Source organism: Manihot esculenta, chromosome 3 (genome assembly GCF_001659605.2).
Source record: "Manihot esculenta cultivar AM560-2 chromosome 3, M.esculenta_v8, whole genome shotgun sequence".
NCBI lineage: Eukaryota > Viridiplantae > Streptophyta > Magnoliopsida > Malpighiales > Euphorbiaceae > Manihot > Manihot esculenta.
Window position 1 is genome coordinate 1,784,815 of NC_035163.2, and position 19,191 is coordinate 1,804,005.

Genomic DNA, 19,191 nt, shown 5'->3' on the forward strand with positions numbered 1-19,191 from the left:
AACTAACACAATACTTTCTTAATTTCTATTTGCCTTCGCTATAATCCGCTGATAACTCCAAATTTGCTTTAGTAATTAAATTTCAGCATATTAATTTATTAATTTTTATATGTTTAAAATTAAATATTTAAATTTTTTATAATTAATTTATTTAAATTAAAAATTTCTTCATTTATTTTTATTATTAAAAAAATAAAAAAATATTTTTAACATCATTATAAATGAATAAATTATATTTAAATTTTTTAAATTTTATATAATTAAAAAATCATCATTTATATTTTTAAAATTATATATTTAAATTTCTTTATAATCTGTCTATTCTCGTCTATTAATTTTTATATATAATATCTTATTTAATTAATTTTTAATATTTTTTTAATAATTTTTATTTATTAAAATACTTCAATATTTATAATTAAAAATTTTTAATATTTTTTTATAATTTTAGCTATTTTTAAATAGTACAGAATAAATTTTAAGTAGATAATAAATTTTTATAAAAACTATTTAAAAAAGAAATTATATTTTCAAAAAATTTAATTACCTCTTAATTTTGAGCTAATGTTTATAATAAATAGAAGAAATATATTTTTAGATGAAGAAATTTAAAAATTTAATTTTAAAAATATAAAAACTGTTTCATCAATTACTCTAAAATTTTAAGATTAAAATATAATTTATATAATATAAATTTTTTTACTTATATTAAAAATAATATTTTAAATATTTAAAATATATTTTTTTAACAGTATATAAAACTTTAAGCATTTAAATTTTAAAAATACAGATGAATTAAAAATTAAAATATAATTTATTTAAAAAATAATTTTATTATTAAAATAAACAATATTAAAGTTTAAAAACTATACAAAACTTTATTTTATAAAATCATATTTTAAAAACCCTTGTCCTGATACTGAGATACCATAAAAGGAAGACCGCCATTTCTGCCCACAGCATTTCTATTCATAGCTGAAGGAATAATTCTGTGCAGACGATCATTGCAGAGAGTCTATCCAAAGAAAGATTGGTAACTCATGCAGAAGCTTTAAATTCCATATAAATTAACTTCCAAAAGTCTCGATTCCGTTCGCTCCTTGTTTTGTCTCTCCGATCGACGGGAACCGATAGTGATGGAAGCATGCAGCGCTGCTTCTATTGGCTGGCTTGTGGCGCAAGTTCATTAACGGGAATCGATAGTGATGGAAGCATGCGGCCTTTGTCGTTGCAGCTGTTTTCGTGCATTAATAAACTTTTTATCTTTGACAAAAAAAAAACCTTAAATTTCTAATTTGTTTTTTCTAACAACATTTTGAAATGTGTATTTTAGCCCATGAACTTCAACGCCAAATATAACCTATATTAACCCAAAAAATGCTCTTCCAACTATATACATGAATGAATGAATGGACTATTCTCCCACAATTTTGCAACCTCCCATGGCTACCGATCTCATACAAGGCAAAAACCATTTTCATCACATTCCAATCTATACAACTCACATGTTCCCCCCAACTACTAAGCTTCTATGCATTTCCAAGTTGAAAATGCAAAAGGAATTGGAACTGCATGCATTTTTTAGTTAAGAAAGAAAGTGTGTTTCATTCTCAGGAATTTTATCTTCAAACAGAATCCCAATATCTTCCAAGGTCTTGCCTTTAGTTTCAGGCAAGAAGAAATAAAAGAAAACTATACCAACTACCATAATCCCTGCCAATGAAAAAAACATTCCTCCAAACGAGATTAGCTTGGAAATGCTTAAAAATGTCATGGCAATAATCCCACTTACCAATCTGTTAATTGATATTGCCAAACTGGAACCTTGAGCCCTTAACCTCATAGGAAATATCTCTGATGAGTAGACCCAAGTGATTGGACCAAGCCCAATTGAAAAGAAGGACACATCAGCACATACTGCCACTATACACAATGCAATGGCCCACACAGGCTTCTTGTCTGACTGCTCTAGATACTTTGAGCCCACACCTAAGGCAGCCAGTGAAGCAGCCATCCCAGTGGACCCCAACAACAAGAGGGGCCTCCTCCCAAATCTGTCCAAGAAAAGAGCTGAAACCAAAACAAAGAATGTTTTGGCTATTCCCATGATTACTGTAACACCTACAAGCTGTTGCCTGCTCTGGATTCCAGCGTCCTTCAACACTTCAGGACTGTAATACACAACAGCATCATTGCCTGAAGCCTGCATGAAGAAGTTAACTCCAATTGCAGCAATGAGAACTCGGCGAATGGGGGGAGACGGTCTACACAATAACTCTTTCCAAGCACCCTGTCCTTGCCAATTGCTTGAAGCAGCTCCTGGGGCCTTGGCAGCTTCTATCATTTCAGCTAATCTCAATTCTGCTTCCTCCTTTGAGTCCGAAGTTTTTATCAAAACTTGCTTTGCATCATCGAACCGTCCTTTCATGACAAGCCAACGAGGGGACTCTGGCATCACCAGGACACCTAAAGCAACAAGAATAGCTGGCAAAGCTGCAAGTCCAAGCATTAGTCTCCAGTTGATGTTCTCAGGAAGACTTGAGAGAGCATAGTTTGAGATATATCCAAGTAGTATTCCAATATTAATAAAGACTTCAGGAAGGGAAGATAGAAAGCCTCGAGTCGTGGCTGGTGAGAGCTCTGCAGTGTAGACTGGAGCAATCATTAGGGAGTAGCCAACACCAATGCCAGCAACTACCCTTCCAGCCATTAGAAATATAAAAGATGGTGCCAGTCCCATTAAAAGAGCGCCAATTAGGAATGTGGCTGCAGCCAGAACAATGGTATACCGTCTGCCAATGTAATCAGATGTTCTACCTGATGCAAGGGATCCAATTAGTGAACATAAATTAAGGCAACCCACCAAGATCTCCACTTGTGTTGATGAGATTTTGAGGTTGTCTCTGATGTAGAGTATTGCACCACTCATCACTCCAATATCTGCATATAGCAATTTCAACACTGTAATTTTTTTTCTCTAATTTACTTCTCGTTTGAGAATCTAATGCTTGTCTATATTCTTTGTTCTCCCTTCATTGTCTATCATTAGTATGAAAATCACGCCGTAGAGGGAAAAATCTCAATTGAAATGAGGAATATGGAACTCACCATAGCCCAAGAGAACAGAGTTTGTGGAGGCCAGAATGGCACCACCAAGAGCATACTTGTTAATGTGAGTCTTTCTGTGAGCTGAAACACCCTGTGGTCCCTCGTGTTCTTGCGATCCACCTTCAGCAGCATCCTCATGCCATATCTTGTTTCTTTTCTCATTTTTCAGATCAGTTTCTGAGGTTGAAGAAGACTCTGAATCAGGAAGTGGATGATAGTATCCAACTTTATCTGACTCAAGGTTAGAACTGAAATGCATAACTGGAAGATTGGAAACCAAAAAAAATTGATATTTAGAATATAGAACAACGAGTGACTCAACTCAATGCATCTGTTCATTCAGTTATCTACTCCATTTAAACTTGATAGAAAAAGAAAAAGTAGCAGATGAATATACGACTCTCTCTAAAGGGTAGAAAGTTAATGAATAAGAGAAAGAACCTTCTCTTCTACCTTTCTAAAGCCACTTTCTCAGAAGAACACATGCCAGGCACACTTCTTCTCAAGCTATTGGAAATTGGAAAAGAGAGCTGAAAGTGGACATGCCCATCCAACCTCTACCCTTCTCTAATTACAATTTCAACTTAACAAGCTCATAAGGCATAAGCAGAGCCCTGAAACAATGATTGTGTTTTAAAGAGGCTGAGTAAAGTACATGTACCAGTCTGATAATGGAAAGGTCAATGATTATACGTGCTCTACTTAATTAAATTTCTTGTCAAAATGATAGCTGTCTGGTGCGATATTCAATAGGGAAACTCTATTTGGTCTCTTGTACTATTGGAAAACTCATTAGTTAATTATATTGTTTCAAAGAGAATATGCCACTGTTATGTTTCCAGAGGTAGGCCCAGTTGAAGCATTGAAGCAATTTCCTTTAAATAATAAACAAATTTTCTATCCTTTTTTTTTTATTGTTAAATTCAAAACATGTCATTATCTCTTGTTAATTTATAGTTTCTAGTCCAGATGACATATTACTTCAATCTTTATCTAAACATAAAACAAGTACTCTTTAACAATTCAAAGCCATATCTCTTATCTCCCCAGAAATAAGATTTCTGACAACTTCCATATTTCACATCTCAACCAATTAATAACGAACCATGGTGCAGCAAAGGTTCACAAAACCCATGAGAAGCATAAGGATTAAGGACCAAGCTTTGACATCAGGGGAAATTGGTAACTTTTGAAGCTAAAAAAAATGATTCACATGGTCCATCCAGCAGAATAAAGATTGTTATGGACAAAACAAAAATCCTTACAAAAAGCAAAGACTTCCCTAGAAAAACATGAAAACCCTAAATCTCTGCCACTTGTTTCAGTCTAGGACAAAGACATACAAACATTTTTTCACCAAATGAAGGCTCAGGTCCCACAGTGCAGAAGCGTGCACAACTGAGAGAGAGAGATCAATTTCCTATAATTGGTTTTCTTTAAAAAAAAAAATTCTCAAGTCCAATCTCCATGTTTGTTCTTGGACCTTTATCATTAATACAAGCATAAATTTGAAAGGTGACAAGTACTCCCAGCCACATTAACCTGAATTAATATCCACAACAAAGTAGTTTTTTAATTTCTCTATCTTCTATAAACTGTTCCACAAATCATTTTTTTAAGATTTTTTTTAAGGGCAGAAACACAATGCATAATGTAAAGGTCAGCAAGGTCCCACATCATTTTATTTTTCAAGACATTACTCATTGCTTAAGATATGATATAGTTTTAAGTATAGACAAATCTGCAAAACCCAACCCCAGCCAGCTCTCTTTCAATCTTTTTGATTCACAAACCCCACCTATCTTATCACTCCAGGATTTCTGACTTTTCAGCATAAAAACTGGGATCCAGCACTTAGATTTGAAGGGGAATGCTCAAGAAATTTCTAACAGCAACATGAATTTAAAATTATAAGTCAAGAAAATATGAGTTTGATAAAAGTAAACTGAAACTTAGCTCAAATTCAGCAGGATAATTTTTCATACTTTGACAAGTTAAGGAAACAATGTCTCGAACAATTTGAGAACATCAATTAGTAAAAGACAAAATATTGAAGCAGTGTAAATGAAGATAAGCACTCAAATTAGAACGACATACCTGAAGTCTTCCTGCACTTGAATTAGAATTTAGGAAACTACACTATGAAAGAATTGGGAAGACAACATCATAGACTCTGCATTATTCTTAAACTTCTGAATGATTTTTTGCACTCACAGAGATCTTGTGAAATCCCTAAAGATGAAATCATAATGAATCTCAAGAATCCAAAAGAAAAAAATATATATGTGTGTGTGAATGCAAAGTTAAAAACTACAATATCAAATGCATACTAATTCCCAGGATCAATGACAAATGCCTTAGATTTCAGTCAGCTTGGTTCAATCACTTTCGTTTAACAATCTCCTTGGATTGCTTTCCCAGTATACTTTAGCCACAATGCAGCACCTGTATAAAATCCAAAATCAAATAAAATCTGGTGCAAAGACAAACACACCCAAAAAGAAAAGTTGAAAATTTGTTGGCACCAACTAATGAGTTTTTTATTATCAATTTTTTAGAATAAACAGCAACCAAGTTGGCCTGTAATGACACCAAAGGGACACCTGTTAAGAAGAAAGAGAACATCACCCATCAAATGTAGAAATAAAAAATTAGCTATTAAGATAAACGTGGCCAAGAAGGAATAATTTAACTGGTTTAAGCCTACAAGCTTAAGGAACTATAAATAAAAATTTTGCTTAACTTATATTTTCCAATTGATGAGATATTATATTAAATTAGACGATCTTCCATCATCAAAGCTTATGAATAGTGAATACAAGAAGATACAACAAAGAAACGGAGACCCTTAATAAATTTTTAAAGAGCTTCCCTCACCACCCATCCAAATAAATTTTTTTAATTGCTAACTCTTTTGGGTAAGCTTGGTGCAGTCTATTGGGCATTAAAATGGCTTTTATTATCTACAAGTTTTGATAATATTCTGTCTCAAAATCCAATGGAGCTACTTTGGTTTTCTAAAGCAATTAAAAACTTAAAGGGCGTATTTGCTAAACTGAAGAGATGGCAAAAATAATGATGTAAATAGACAAACCAGATTGGAATGAATGTGTTAAATTGCTTCCACCATCACCAGCCGAAGCAAAATCCAAGAGGAAGACATTCTTAAAAACAAGCCGGAACTGAGGAACAGATTCATCTAATACTAAAAGGAAAAGAAGAGAAAGAATAACGCATGAAAAATTGAAGAAAGGAAAGAAAATAAATAAAAGGGATTAACCTTCCTAAAATAGCAGAAGACTCCAATATATAGTTGTTTTTGTTTTAAATTGGCGGCACCTTGTGTCCCCATCTTCAAAGAATCATCTTTTTTGTTTGGAGGTACAGCACAGTGCCGTTAAAATGCATTTAAGTTGGCTCGTAAACTTAGGGCCACTTTGTCCGAAGCCCATGCTTGGTGTGAAGCTTCTTACCTTGCTTTGAGTGAGCCGGTCCTGGTTAGGTTCGTGTCTGAAAGGCTTAATTGAAGTTCAGCCCAGCCTGCTCTAAAAAATATATACATAAATATAGTTTTTACTGTAAAAATAAACAAAGAAAACAATATTTTTAATCCACCGGCTCAAGTTCCATCACATGACCTGCGTTCAAATCAAGTCTAATCAATAAGGGCAATTTGAGGATGGTCAGTCGACATATTCTTACTGCTATTTCTATGTTTTGTCCTTAATATGTTTCTGATGGGAGGATTGCAGTCCCCATCTGATGGTCAGCTGATTCTATATTTGTTTCATAGGAGTTTTATGTACTTTACCTGCATTATCTTTCCATAAAATGCATTTCTAAATAGTTAATAAAAAAATAAATAAATTATGCTCCAATCCTTAAATTTTATCATAATTAATAAATCGATTTCTCTATTTTTAAAATTAAATAATTAAATCTTTCAATTTTAAAACTATCTAAATTAAAAGCTCTTTTATTAAAATTAACATTAATAAAATAAAAATTGATTATAATACCTTTAATTAATTTGAGAAATCTCTAAAAACCTAGCTCTCCTATAATAAGATACATGCATTGCTTAATATCTCTCTCAAACATTTTATCAAATAAGATATATATATCTCCTAATATCCATAGGAAAATTTAAATAATTAAATCATGAAGTTTATATTCAATGGCTAATAATTTTTGTGTCTATCGTGGATATATATTTATACTCCTCATCATCACTGTTAGCAAAACAGAGAAGGAGAAGAACAGAACTGAATCCCACACTTTTCATTGAAACAAAATATTGTTTAAATACAAAATAAAAAATAACTGATGATGAAGATCATGGTCCATGATTCTAACCATGATCAAAACATGGAAACATGCTGAACAGAAAAAAATAATAATAATAAATTTCCTAAAACTTGATTACAGCTTGACCAAGTCATTTAACAACCCACTTAAACAGAAAAATAGGAACTAAATATCACGTTTAACAACTTTAGCAAATCAGCAGTATCTAAGACAATTTCTAACACTCCTTTTCTTTGATGCTGCAAACTCCCATTTTATTTCTTGAATCTGCAAATTTGGCTTTAGGCAAAGCTTTAGTAAAACCATCAGCAATCTGGTCCTCTGCTCTACAATGAACTAACAACACTTCTCCTTCTTTTTGAATTTCCCTTAGAAAGTAGAACTTAATCTTGAAATGCTTTGTCTTCCCATGAAATACTGGATTAGATGAGATTGATATGGCTGCCTGATTATCAACAAAAATTGATGTTGGCTCTACCTGTTCTTCATTCAAATCTTTGAGAATTTTCCGAAGCCACAAAGCATGGTTTGCTGCAGCAGTTGCAGCAACAAATTCAGCCTCTGCAGTACTTTGAGCAGTGATTTCTTGCTTCCTAGAACACCAATTGATCACACCTGATCCAAAATTAAAGCAGAAACCTGTAGTACTTTTCATATCATCTACTGAACCTGTCCAATCACTGTCAGAAAAACCAACTAACTTGAAATTTGGACAGCAAACATACTTTACTCCAAAATCAATTGTTCCCTTTATGTATCTCACAACACGTTTTGCAGCTTGTAAATGTTCCTCACTAGCACAATGCATAAATCTAGAAAGGAGACTAACAGCATGCATTATGTCAGGTCTGGAGGCACTGAGGTACATGAGACAGCCAAGTAAACTTCTATAATGATTTTCATTCACTTTGACAGCACCATCATCTTTATAGAATTTTACTCTAGGCTGCATAGGAGTGTCAACTGGCTTACACCCTTTCATATGAAATTTCTTTAGGATCTCTTTTGCATATTTGCTTTGATTAATGAAGATCTCATTCTTCCTTTGTCTTACTTCCAAACCAAGAAAATAAGACATCAACCCAAGGTCTGTCATTTCAAATTCTTTGAACATTTCAGCCTTAAAACACTCAATAAGCTCCTGCTTGCTTCCTGTAATAAGAAGATCATCAACATAAACAGAAACAATGGTCAAATCAGCACCATTTTTCTTTATATATAAAGTTGATTCACTAAGACTTTTCACAAAGCCTAAGCTTAGCAAGTGATCATTCATACGACTGTACCAAGCCCTTGGTGCTTGCTTAAGGCCATACAATGCTTTTTTAAGCAAATACACTTTGTCTTCATGCCCTTGCACAATAAAACCTTCTGGTTGCTCAACATAAATTTCTTCCTCCAAAAAACTATTCAAAAACGCAGACTTGACATCTAACTGAAACACCTTCCAGCCTTTTTGAGCTGCCATAACCAACAATAATCTAATAGTATCAAGCCTTGCAACAGGAGCAAAAGTCTCCGAGAAGTCCACACCGAAGATTTGTGCGTAACCCTTCACAACGAGCCTTGCCTTATGCTTATTTATTGATCCATCAGCATTAAGCTTTGTTCGGAAAACCCATTTCACCCCAATAATTTTCCTATCTTGAGGTCTCTCAACAAGCTTCCAGGTTTGATTTTTTTCAATCATTTGCATCTCTTCTTCCATGGCAAGCTTCCATTTTTGCTCCATCATTGCTTCAGCAACACTTGCCGGTTCTAATAATGCCACATTGCATCTTGCATAGATTTCAGATAGTAACTGAGTACCACGAACTAGTTGTTCATCAACATCCTCAACGGTGGGCTGCTGTGTACTCGAACGTTGAACATCGTCACATGCACTCCAATTCCATTGGTCCTCCTCCATAAAAACAACATCTCTACTTATTATGATCTTCTCATTTTGTGGCTGAAATATTCTATAGGCCTTTGAAACACTGCTATAGCCTATGAAAATTCCAGGCTCAGATTTCTTGTCCAATTTATCTCTTTTAACCTGAAGAATATAAGAGAAACAAAAACATCCAAACACTTTCAGATTTGTGAGAGAGGGTTTGTGACCATACCATGCTTCGTAAGGAGTCTGCTTCTGGAGAGCTTTAGTAGGCAATCTATTCAATAAAAAAACTGCAGTATTGGCTGCTTCTGCCCAAAACTTTTTAGGAAGATTTTTCTCATGCAACAAGCAACGAGTCATCTCCATTATAGTTCTATTTTTTCGCTCACTTACTCCATTTTGCTGGGGGAGTATATGGAGTAGTCAATTGATGCTCGATCCCTGCCTCTTCACAAAATTTATTGAACTGATATGAGGTATACTCTTTTCCATTATCAGATCTTAACACCATCATCTTACATTTACTTTGATTTTCAGCCCATGTCTTGAATCTATAAAACACTCCAGCCACTTCTGATTTGAATCTGAGAAAATATATCCAACACATTCGAGTTAAATCATCAATAAAGGCAATATAATACTTACTGCCTTTGAGTGATGGTGTTTGATATGGCCCTCCAAGATCAGTATGAACAAGCTGAAGCTTTTGTGAGGCTCTCCAAGCTATTTTGGCAAAAGGCAATCTGATTTGTTTGCCAAATTGACAAGCATTGCAACCAGATATTTCCTTTTCAAGTGAAGCCATGCCCTGTACCAACCCATGTTTTTGCATAAATAACAAAGCAGAATGATGATAGTGACCCAACCTCTTGTGCCAAAGGTTAGTGGTTTTGACAGAGACTTGATGAGCTGAATACTCCTCCTCCATCAGATCAAGAGGGAAGCTTTTCCCCTTCATTTTGATTGTAAATACCTCCAATCCTTTTGCATCTTTAATAATACAGCTTCTGTTCTCAAAACACACCTTAAAACCTTTTTCAAGTAATTGGCCAACACTTAAAAGATTTTGATCAATATCTGGAACGTACAACACATCAGTAATGACTTTAGTTCCAGAAATACTTTCAATTGCAACTGAACCTTTACCTTTTGCAGAAATATATTCTCCATTTCCAACACGAACTTTTGAGGTTGATGTCTTATCAAGAACCTTGAAGAGTTCGATATTGTTGGACATATGATTGGTGCAACCGCTGTCAACAAGCCAAGTATCAGCCGAACTAACGTAGCAAGATGCCACAAATAATTGTTCTTCCTCCTCCTGATTCACAGCTTGAGCCTCATTCACTACCTGATTGCCTTTGTTTTTGCAAATTTTGTCAATATGCCCCATCTGATTGCATGTGTTGCATTTTGCATCAGGTCTGCTCCAACATCTAAAATGAGGATGATTGGTTCTGCCACAATGTTGACAAGGGTGATAATTTCTTCCTTTGTTGCCTGCTGCGCCATTGTTGCTTGTTCCAGGAAAAGAATTGCTTCCAACACCTGCACCTAAATTGTCTTTGCTCTTCTTTCCCTTTTTTTTCTTATTTTTCCAAGTGTCCTTAAGTTGCAACTTGGCTTGCAATGCACCTTCAATTGAACCATCTTCTCTAATCTGCCTTCTTTGCTCTTGTGCATAAAGAGCATTTAGCAACTCAGTCAAGGAAATTTCTGTAAGGTCACGAACCTCCTCTAGTGCATAAATTTTGGCTTCAAATCTTTCTGGTAAAGTTACCAGAATCTTCTCAACAACTCTGCTATCTGGAATTTTTTCACCAAGAAGTCTAAGCTTGTTGATAATATCCAGCAGCCTATCAACATACTCTTTTACAGTTTCAGAGTCTTTCATCTTTTGTAGTTCAAGTTCCCTTCTGAGATTCAAGATACTCGTGCTTTTGGTACGCGCATTACCTTGAAACTCTGTCTTGAGGTACTGCCAAATGTGAAAGGCAGTCTCCAAGTTCATAATCCTGGTAAAAAGTGATTCAGACACAGCTGAATACAAACATGTTTTGGCCTTAAACTTCTTTGTAGTTTTCTCCTTGTGTGTTTTGATCTGCTGCATAGTTGGATTCTCAGGCAGTTGATCAATTTCAAGGTCTTCAGCCACTGCTTCCCAAAGATCCCATGCTTGTAGATAAGCAGTCATTTTAACTGCCCATGATTGATAATTTTCTCCAGTGAACACTGGAGGTGGAACAGGACAATAATCTCTTGAAGCCATTTGAATCAAGATTTGAAACTTGGAGAGGGTTAGTATTTCTGTATAACACTCAACGGGAAAAAACTTACACTCAAACGATCACAGGTCCTTTAAGATAAGGAGCTCTAATACCAAATGTTAGCAAAACAGAGAAGGAGAAGAACAGAACTGAACCCCACACTTTTCATTGAAACAAAATATTGTTTAAATACAAAATAAAAAATAACTGATAATGAAGATCATGGTCCATGATTCTAACCATGATCAAAACATGGAAACATGCTGAACAGAAAAAAATAATAATAATAAATTTCCTAAAACTTGATTACAGCTTGACCAAGTCATTTAACAACCCACTTAAACAGAAAAATAGGAACTAAATATTACGTTTAACAACTTTAGCAAATCAGCAGTATCTAAGACAATTTCTAACAATCTCTTTCAACCTTCTAACATCTCTTTCATCTGGCTAGAAGGATTGGTGATATGCACATTTGTGTAATTTTAATATTTTAAAACATTTAGATATTGAGTTTGATTTTATTTAAAACTAGTTAATTCATTTGAATTTTAATATCTTGGTAGGTAAGGATGAGAGAAGAAAAAAGTCCAATTTGGAGATATTCTGAACTCAAAAGAATCATAGGCATAACTAAGTTCACATAAAGATAAGAGACATAATCATACTTAAACTCTAACTCTCAAATGAACTGTTTTATGGACTACGTTATGGACATAAAATTTTAAATTCGAGAAATAAACAGACTAAAATGTACTCGACTTTGATTTTAGTTACTTATATTTAAGTTGAATAAGGACTATTAACACCATAAAAAGATGACAATATGATATCTCATATCTCATTCTTAATTAGTTTAGGAGACTGAAAATACTCTTTTCATTATGGTGTTTCAATCATAAATATATGTGACTAAATTATACTTTTAGTTAAAAGGATAATTAAAGATTTATATGATTCAATTATTTTTTTAATTGCTTTTGATATTTATATTATTTCTATAACTAGTATTTATTATTGTTCTATTGATTGTTACAACAAGGACTCATTATACAATTGTTAGAATAATATATGGCTATTCAGATTAATTAAATCTATAATTGTTTAGTTTAATATGAAATAAGTGATAAATTAGATTGTGTAAAGCCTAAGAAACAATATAATCTAATTTAAGTGAACTGAGTGTCTCGTATTTATTAGTTAGAATAAGGCCCTCTAATTCTTAATGCGATAGTTGAATTAAATTCTAGGAATGTCTCCAACGGTTGTCCAAGAGTTAGAATTAGTTAACGAGTGTCTATTAGTTAGTTTAAAATATAATGAAGGATTGGATATATAAAATGTCTTCGATATCTATAATTGTTTATCAATAATTAATTTAAAATTATTTTTTATATTTGTGATCAACCAATCAAATTAAAACTAAGATTATTTCTTTGAGAATATTTCTCATCTTAATTCTTTCTCTTAAATTTAACTGTTTATTTTTTGAATTAGCTTTATTTATTTTTACTTCGTTAAATTCAAATCTCCCCTCATTTTATTTTATTTTTATTTTTTATTCATTCAATAGAATTAATTTACTACCATCATTATAAATTTTATTTTAAGTAGGAATTTTTTTTATAATTTCGATGCGCATCAAAGATGAGTTTCTCCAATCCAATTTTGCATAATACGTTTCCTTAGCTATCATTGTTGGTGCTGAGAATTGTTCGTGCAGTCTCAGACTGTGAACAACTTTAAACCTTCATTCACATAGATATTTCCGCAAGCTTGTTTCCTTCTTAATCTACAAATCCTGACACCGTCACACTCTAAAATCATTATCTCATCTCGTTGATGAAAAGGAAATGCTTTTGTATTTGTACAACTATGTGATAATATACATAATTATGCAGCTTTAATATTTTAAAATACTTAAATATTGAATTTGAAATCGTTTAAAACAGATTAATTCGTTTAAATTTTTTTATCTTGGTAGGAGTGGAGAATAATAAGAGAAATTTCCAATTTGAAATCCACATTCCGAGATCGAAGGTGGCCATAATCAAATTCAGAAAAAGAATGGGGGACAGGGTCATATTTAAACTTTAATTCCCAGACAAACTGTGTTATGGACGACGTTATGGGTATAAACATACTTGATGAACAAAACCCAGCTTTAAATTCGGGAATAAAACATATAACTCTCATCTGCCAAGCTGTACTCGATTTTAATTTTTGATTTTAACTACTTGTATTTAGGACTCTTAGCACTATAAAAAGGGGACATTCTGACGTATCGATCATCTAGTTTTATCTTTCCTCTCTTATTTTTAGCCATAAACATGTGTGGCTAAATTCATTCTTTTTTGTTAAAGGATAGTTAATGTTCCAGTTCAATCAATTGTGAGATTTATGTGATTTTATTGTTTTCTTAATTATTGGTATTTATATTATTTCTGCGTTTATTGCTTATATCATTGTGTGGGTTGTGCATTAAGGCGCCATTGTTTAATTCATAGAATGGTAAGTTGTTATTCAGGTTAATTAAATCCGTAATTGTTTAATTAAATTAAAATAAATAGCGAATTATGTTGCGTAAGGCCTTTCTAAGGAAAAATATAATCTAATTTAGATAAACCGAGCGTCTCGCGTTTGTTAGTTAGAATCAGGTCATTTTAATTCTTAATGCAATAATTGGGTTAAATTCTAGGAGCGTCTCCTACAGTTATCCAAGAGTTAGAGCTAGTTAATGAACGTCTCTTAACTAGTTTAAAATTAAGGAAGAATTGGATACCTGAAACGTCTTCAATAGCTATAACTAGTTTATCTAAAATTGAGGTTATTTTGTATATGTGATCAATCCGCAAGAACTGAAACTAAAATTATTCCTTTAACTGAATATGTCTCATCCTGATCCTCTCTTAAGGATTAATTTTATTTATCTACATTCAAAACTCCCATTTTATTTTAATTGATTTTATTTTATTTCAGTTTATTCAATAAAATTAATCTATTTACCAGTCTAGTCTCTGTGAGATCGACCATACTTACCATTATCATAAATTTTTAAACAAGAGTTTCGACGCCCATCACTATCTCATTCACGTATTTAGTGCATGGCTTGCACTTCTTGCCCAATGATGTAATGTCACTATCTAGCATTGGAGTGGGTCATTGAATATGATAGAGTGAACGAGATTGCTCCAAACTCCAATGGTGATACTCCAAACATGAGTAAACTTGTGACTAAGGAGATTACTAGCAAAGCAAAAAAATACATGCCTCTGTATAGATTGGGGAAGAAATAGGATATTGTTGTGGTTGCTCTCTACCATACTTTTGATACTAGTAAATTTGTTAATAGAATCATTGTAATTATTGATTTGGCTGAGCATACCTTGTCAACTATCGAAAGATGCACTAAAAAATATATTGTCAACTACTAAAAAATGCAGTCAAGAAACTTTCTCGTACTTTGAAAAATAGATCCAAAAAAGTACCGGTCGAGTTTCATTAAGCAAGTTTTACTACAATAAAATAAATAAATAACAAAAAAAACTCAGTAATTTAAAAAGTATAAATCACTGAATTAATACAATTGAATTCAAATAATGTAATTAAAAGTAGATAGCGATGGAAATCAAAGAAAAGGGTATTTTAGAAATAAAAAGGTGTTCTTTTCCATTAATTATGGTTTTTTTGGACTTAACAAATTTTGTTAATTGAAGAAAAGAAACTTTAATTCGATCATAATTAAGTGTTTAATTTAAAAAATAGAGAGATTAATATATTAATTATAATTAATAAAATTTATTATCTAAAGTATAATTTATCAAAAAGAAAAATATAATCCAAATATTCCTTAGAATCCCAGAGTACCCATTTATTTTTATTAATTTCCTCCTCATATTAATGAATTTGGATTAACTTTTTTCGATTTGATTTAAATTAATTTAACTGTTTTTTTAAAAAAAAAAAAAAAGAAAAATGAAGGCTTAATTAAATTGAAGTCATAATATTGTAGCTGGAGAAATTACTGTTACGAGCTTGATTACAAGTTCAGAGCTTTAAACATGGATCGTCAAAGCACCAGGAGAACAGAGCACTTGATAAAATCACTTCCCAAGTGCTCCAAAAACTCCAGAGTCTCCATGGTTCTCTGCCAAAAAAATCTGATAATATAGATGTATCCTCTAAATATGTTGCTTATTTCTTTCTCTCTGCAGCTAAATCTACTGCTATTTTGATCGGAGACAGGGTAAACGAACAGGAAGCTTCTGGAAAAGAGGGAAGAAAACGCATATCTCTGCATGAGGTGTGGGCGCCGCAGCTACCATCTGCAGAAGAGCCCTTGCGGTTCTTGCGGGTAACCCACCGCTCGTCTGAGAAAGTGTAGGCTTTCTTTCCTGTCTAGCGCGGTGTTTGTGAAGTGGATTTTATTGTATTCGAAGTGTTTGTGGAAATGCTAGATAACTGAAGCGTTAAGGCGATTGAGGACAACGGGAAAAGATGATGTATCTGAAGTACGTTGCCGTTAGATTCAACAGCAATTTCAAAGGCGGCAACACGTTTCAGGGCTATAATTTCTGTATATATTGATCAAACAGCACAGAACTAGGAACAGTCAAATGCTTAGCTTGATTTTCAATCTTGATGAATGATAATTATTTTTACAGTTTTCCATTCATCTACTATGACTCATGGAAAAAGGGCCAATCTGATCCCAGTAAAAGAAATTTACTCTTTCGACATCTTTGGTTTTGGCAAATAAATCAGTGTGTTTTTCAATCAGTTTCACAACATGTACACCAGATTTTGCTTTTTCTCCATGTTCATAATTAACAGTATAATTATCACATTATTTGTGCATTAAAGGCATATTGATCAAGTTGAGAAGCAATCTGGGAGATCCAGTTCACTGTAGTGCCAAAAAACAGCTCCCAGAACCAAAGATCTAATGCAAGGATTGAGGAAAATATGAGCAATGCTAAAGTTTGGTACCGGTTCAATGGCCAACCCAAAGCTTCAGCCAACCTTGTGAGAAATGGGAAGGATTTGCTCTTTAAATCTCGGTTCTTTATGGACCAAGCTGTTATCCACTGCACTTGGGAAGGGATCAAATCGAACTCCTCTCGCAACCGTCTTCCTAAGTCCGGCATGTGCCCCCCGCCATACAATATGGCGATCTTGTTGTGGCCGTCTTCCATTGCTCTTTTAAGGGCGTCCAGTGCAGCCTTGTTCCTCTCACCAATTATGACGGATCCCTCCTCCACATCTGCTGTCACCTGCGTGAATCTTCACAGATATCCTCTTCAGTCAATCCACAAATCAACAGACATTCTCACAAATGCAGGAAGATTGAATTTTATGGGCTTAAGAAAATGGACAAGGCTTAAAAACAGGCTAAGTTCTTACTCAGATGTTAGCCGCTTTGCCAGGAAAACTTTCATTGCAGCACCAAAGTCGAGCCTGGACAAGGCTTCTATTTCTGGATATTCAGATGTCTGACTTCCAACATCACAAACACTTCCAATGATGAAAAGGCCTACAAGTGGCATGGGAAGTACACGAGACGCCCAAAGAAGTTTAGATCTCCATGGACCAAGTTCCTCTGGAATAGCAGGCTGTACCATGGCTTTCGTTGATCTGATTGTCATATCTCTCGCAAATGTGAAGAAACTTTCACCTTTTTCAAGCTGAAAGAAATTGAAAATTCTTGTCAAATTTACAATTCACTACTTGCAATTTCAGCTCTCACAATTTAATTCAGTTATAATCTCCTGCATTTCACCATTAAAATGAACTATCCATTAACGTGACCTGATTACCTGAAGTAGCTTGAAGGTCTCGTAGTCGAGATCTGCATGATACCAATTCTCTGCCTTGTAATCAAGACAATCCAACTGAAAATCAAGCATAAGAATCCGAGCCATCTGCCTCTGAATGCACCCTAGAATGTTGAATCCTCTCGAGCGAGAACCTTTCAGCCTCTTTGTAGCAGCAGGATTTCTTCTATTCTCTAAACTATCCCTGCTAGCCACCATCTCATACAACACACAATCATAGGGCTCAAGTTCCTTCTGGAGGGTGGTGAAGTAACTACACATAGTAATTGAGATCATTTAAGCAACCACGCTAGAGATAATAACATCACCTAGGGAAGCATCAACAAAAATCTAAAGGTTGGCTAAAGCTAAAATGCCATTCTTTGCCTTTTGAAGGGGCTCCAAAAATAAGATAATGAAAATAGGGAAGTTCCCAATACCACAAACAAAATCATTCCTTGAATTGTATATGAATAACATTCTGAGCATTTAAAAAGCAGAGAAGAGAATACGAAGCACAATCTATTCGGAAGAAATTAGGGCTATATTCTCTTCTCTGCCCAATCAAACATAGCCCTAAAATGTCTTCGTTAGTAGATAGTTGTTCATATAGTAAAATGATTAATGGAATGATTTAGTTATCAGAATGATTAATCCGTAGATTTTTTTTTTAATATTTTAATATATTTTCAAAGAATAACTAATTATTTTCTCTTAAACTAAATGGTAAATTTCCTAAGAAATTACCGTAAGTTTCACTTTTGACTTTGGGCACACCCCAAATCATTGGAATTTGGAAAATCAGCAAAGAATATGAAGTGAGAGGGAGAAGAGGAAAAAAGCAACCTTAACATGATAAGCAATACAAGTACCCAGAAGAAGAAGAAGAAGAAGAAGAAGAAGAAGAAGAAGAGGCCATAGGGTCAAATATAAACCAACTTCTAATCAAAATCCCAAATCCACCTAAACAAAAGAAAAACGTACTCTTTATCTGCAATGTGAATGGTAGAAACCAAATCAACCTGCAGACACAAAAACAGGCAAAACAATCATCACTGGCATAAATAAAACAATAAATAAACAACTTCGAAAAGAAATCCAAATTCACAAGCATGGTACCCGAAGAAAAGGGTTAAAAATAGACCAAGGGAACCTCTTTCTATAACTAACAAGAGCAGTCTGCAACTCGCCGCTGCTTCTATCGGAACCTTTCTTGAACCTCATGAAATCCGCAATTGAATTGTTTCCCAAAAACTGTTCCGCGGAGCCATTTTCAACAGACTGGGTATTGTTCGAAGAGAAAGCCAAGATTTTCGAAGATTGATGAGGGAAGCGTAGAGCGGATACCATAGGTGGTTTAGAGAAACTGAGATTGGAATTGGAATGGTATTTGAAAGGGATAAAGGTGAGAGAAGTAGAGGTGGAAGATGAGTCGGTACTTGAAGTTGAAGGAAATGAACGTGTGGATGGAAGTATGGAGAGTGAAGTGGAGACCACCATGCTCGCTTCTCTCCAAGCTCTCTGGTTCTCTAATAATAAAATATCGAGTGAGGAAGGTTTCCGTTGCTGCTTAGCCACACTTTATTGTTTTCGCTTCCACGCAAAAGCCCCAGGGCCCAGATAAAGGCTAATTTGTCTCTTATTTTTTGGGAAAAAAAATTTGATTTTACCTTTTAAAAAAAAAAAATAAAAAGATTACATTTTCTGTTCCTCAGTTTTTTTGTTTAAACTTAGTAGTTTAATATCTGTGTTTTAGCTTCAGCAAATTAAAAGCCCCTCTATTCATATTTGAAAACATTTTATTAAACCTATAGAT

At 33.8% G+C, this 19,191-nt stretch overlaps 2 protein-coding genes across 6 annotated transcripts; both read right to left on the reverse strand.

The window, feature by feature from the left end:
- Positions 1-946: 946 nt before the first annotated feature.
- Positions 947-6,479, reverse strand: LOC110611112 (polyol transporter 5). Of its 5 annotated transcripts, none has more exons than XM_043954666.1 (5): positions 6,203-6,461; positions 5,439-5,711; positions 5,206-5,340; positions 3,109-3,285; positions 947-2,940 (listed from the first exon to the last, which is right to left on the reverse strand). In XM_043954666.1, the coding sequence occupies exon 5, from the start codon at positions 2,927-2,929 to the stop codon at positions 1,586-1,588; it is 1,344 nt and encodes a 447-aa protein (XP_043810601.1). In that variant the 5' UTR covers positions 2,930-2,940; positions 3,109-3,285; positions 5,206-5,340; positions 5,439-5,711; positions 6,203-6,461; the 3' UTR covers positions 947-1,585. The 5 variants fall into 5 exon arrangements, with proteins under 5 accessions (XP_043810601.1, XP_043810602.1, XP_021606938.1 ...); XM_021751246.2 differs by having other exon boundaries at positions 948-2,940; positions 3,109-3,369; positions 5,439-5,553; positions 6,389-6,479; XM_021751245.2 differs by having other exon boundaries at positions 948-2,940; positions 3,109-3,369.
- A 9,789-nt stretch (positions 6,480-16,268) lies between these two features.
- LOC110611313 lies at positions 16,269-18,938 on the reverse strand. The gene is made up of 5 exons (XM_021751554.2): positions 18,495-18,938; positions 18,360-18,397; positions 17,379-17,649; positions 16,966-17,246; positions 16,269-16,845 (listed from the first exon to the last, which is right to left on the reverse strand). The coding sequence occupies exons 1-5, from the start codon at positions 18,873-18,875 to the stop codon at positions 16,404-16,406; spliced, it is 1,413 nt and encodes a 470-aa protein (XP_021607246.1). The 5' UTR covers positions 18,876-18,938; the 3' UTR covers positions 16,269-16,403.
- Between the last annotated feature and the right edge of the window lie 253 nt (positions 18,939-19,191).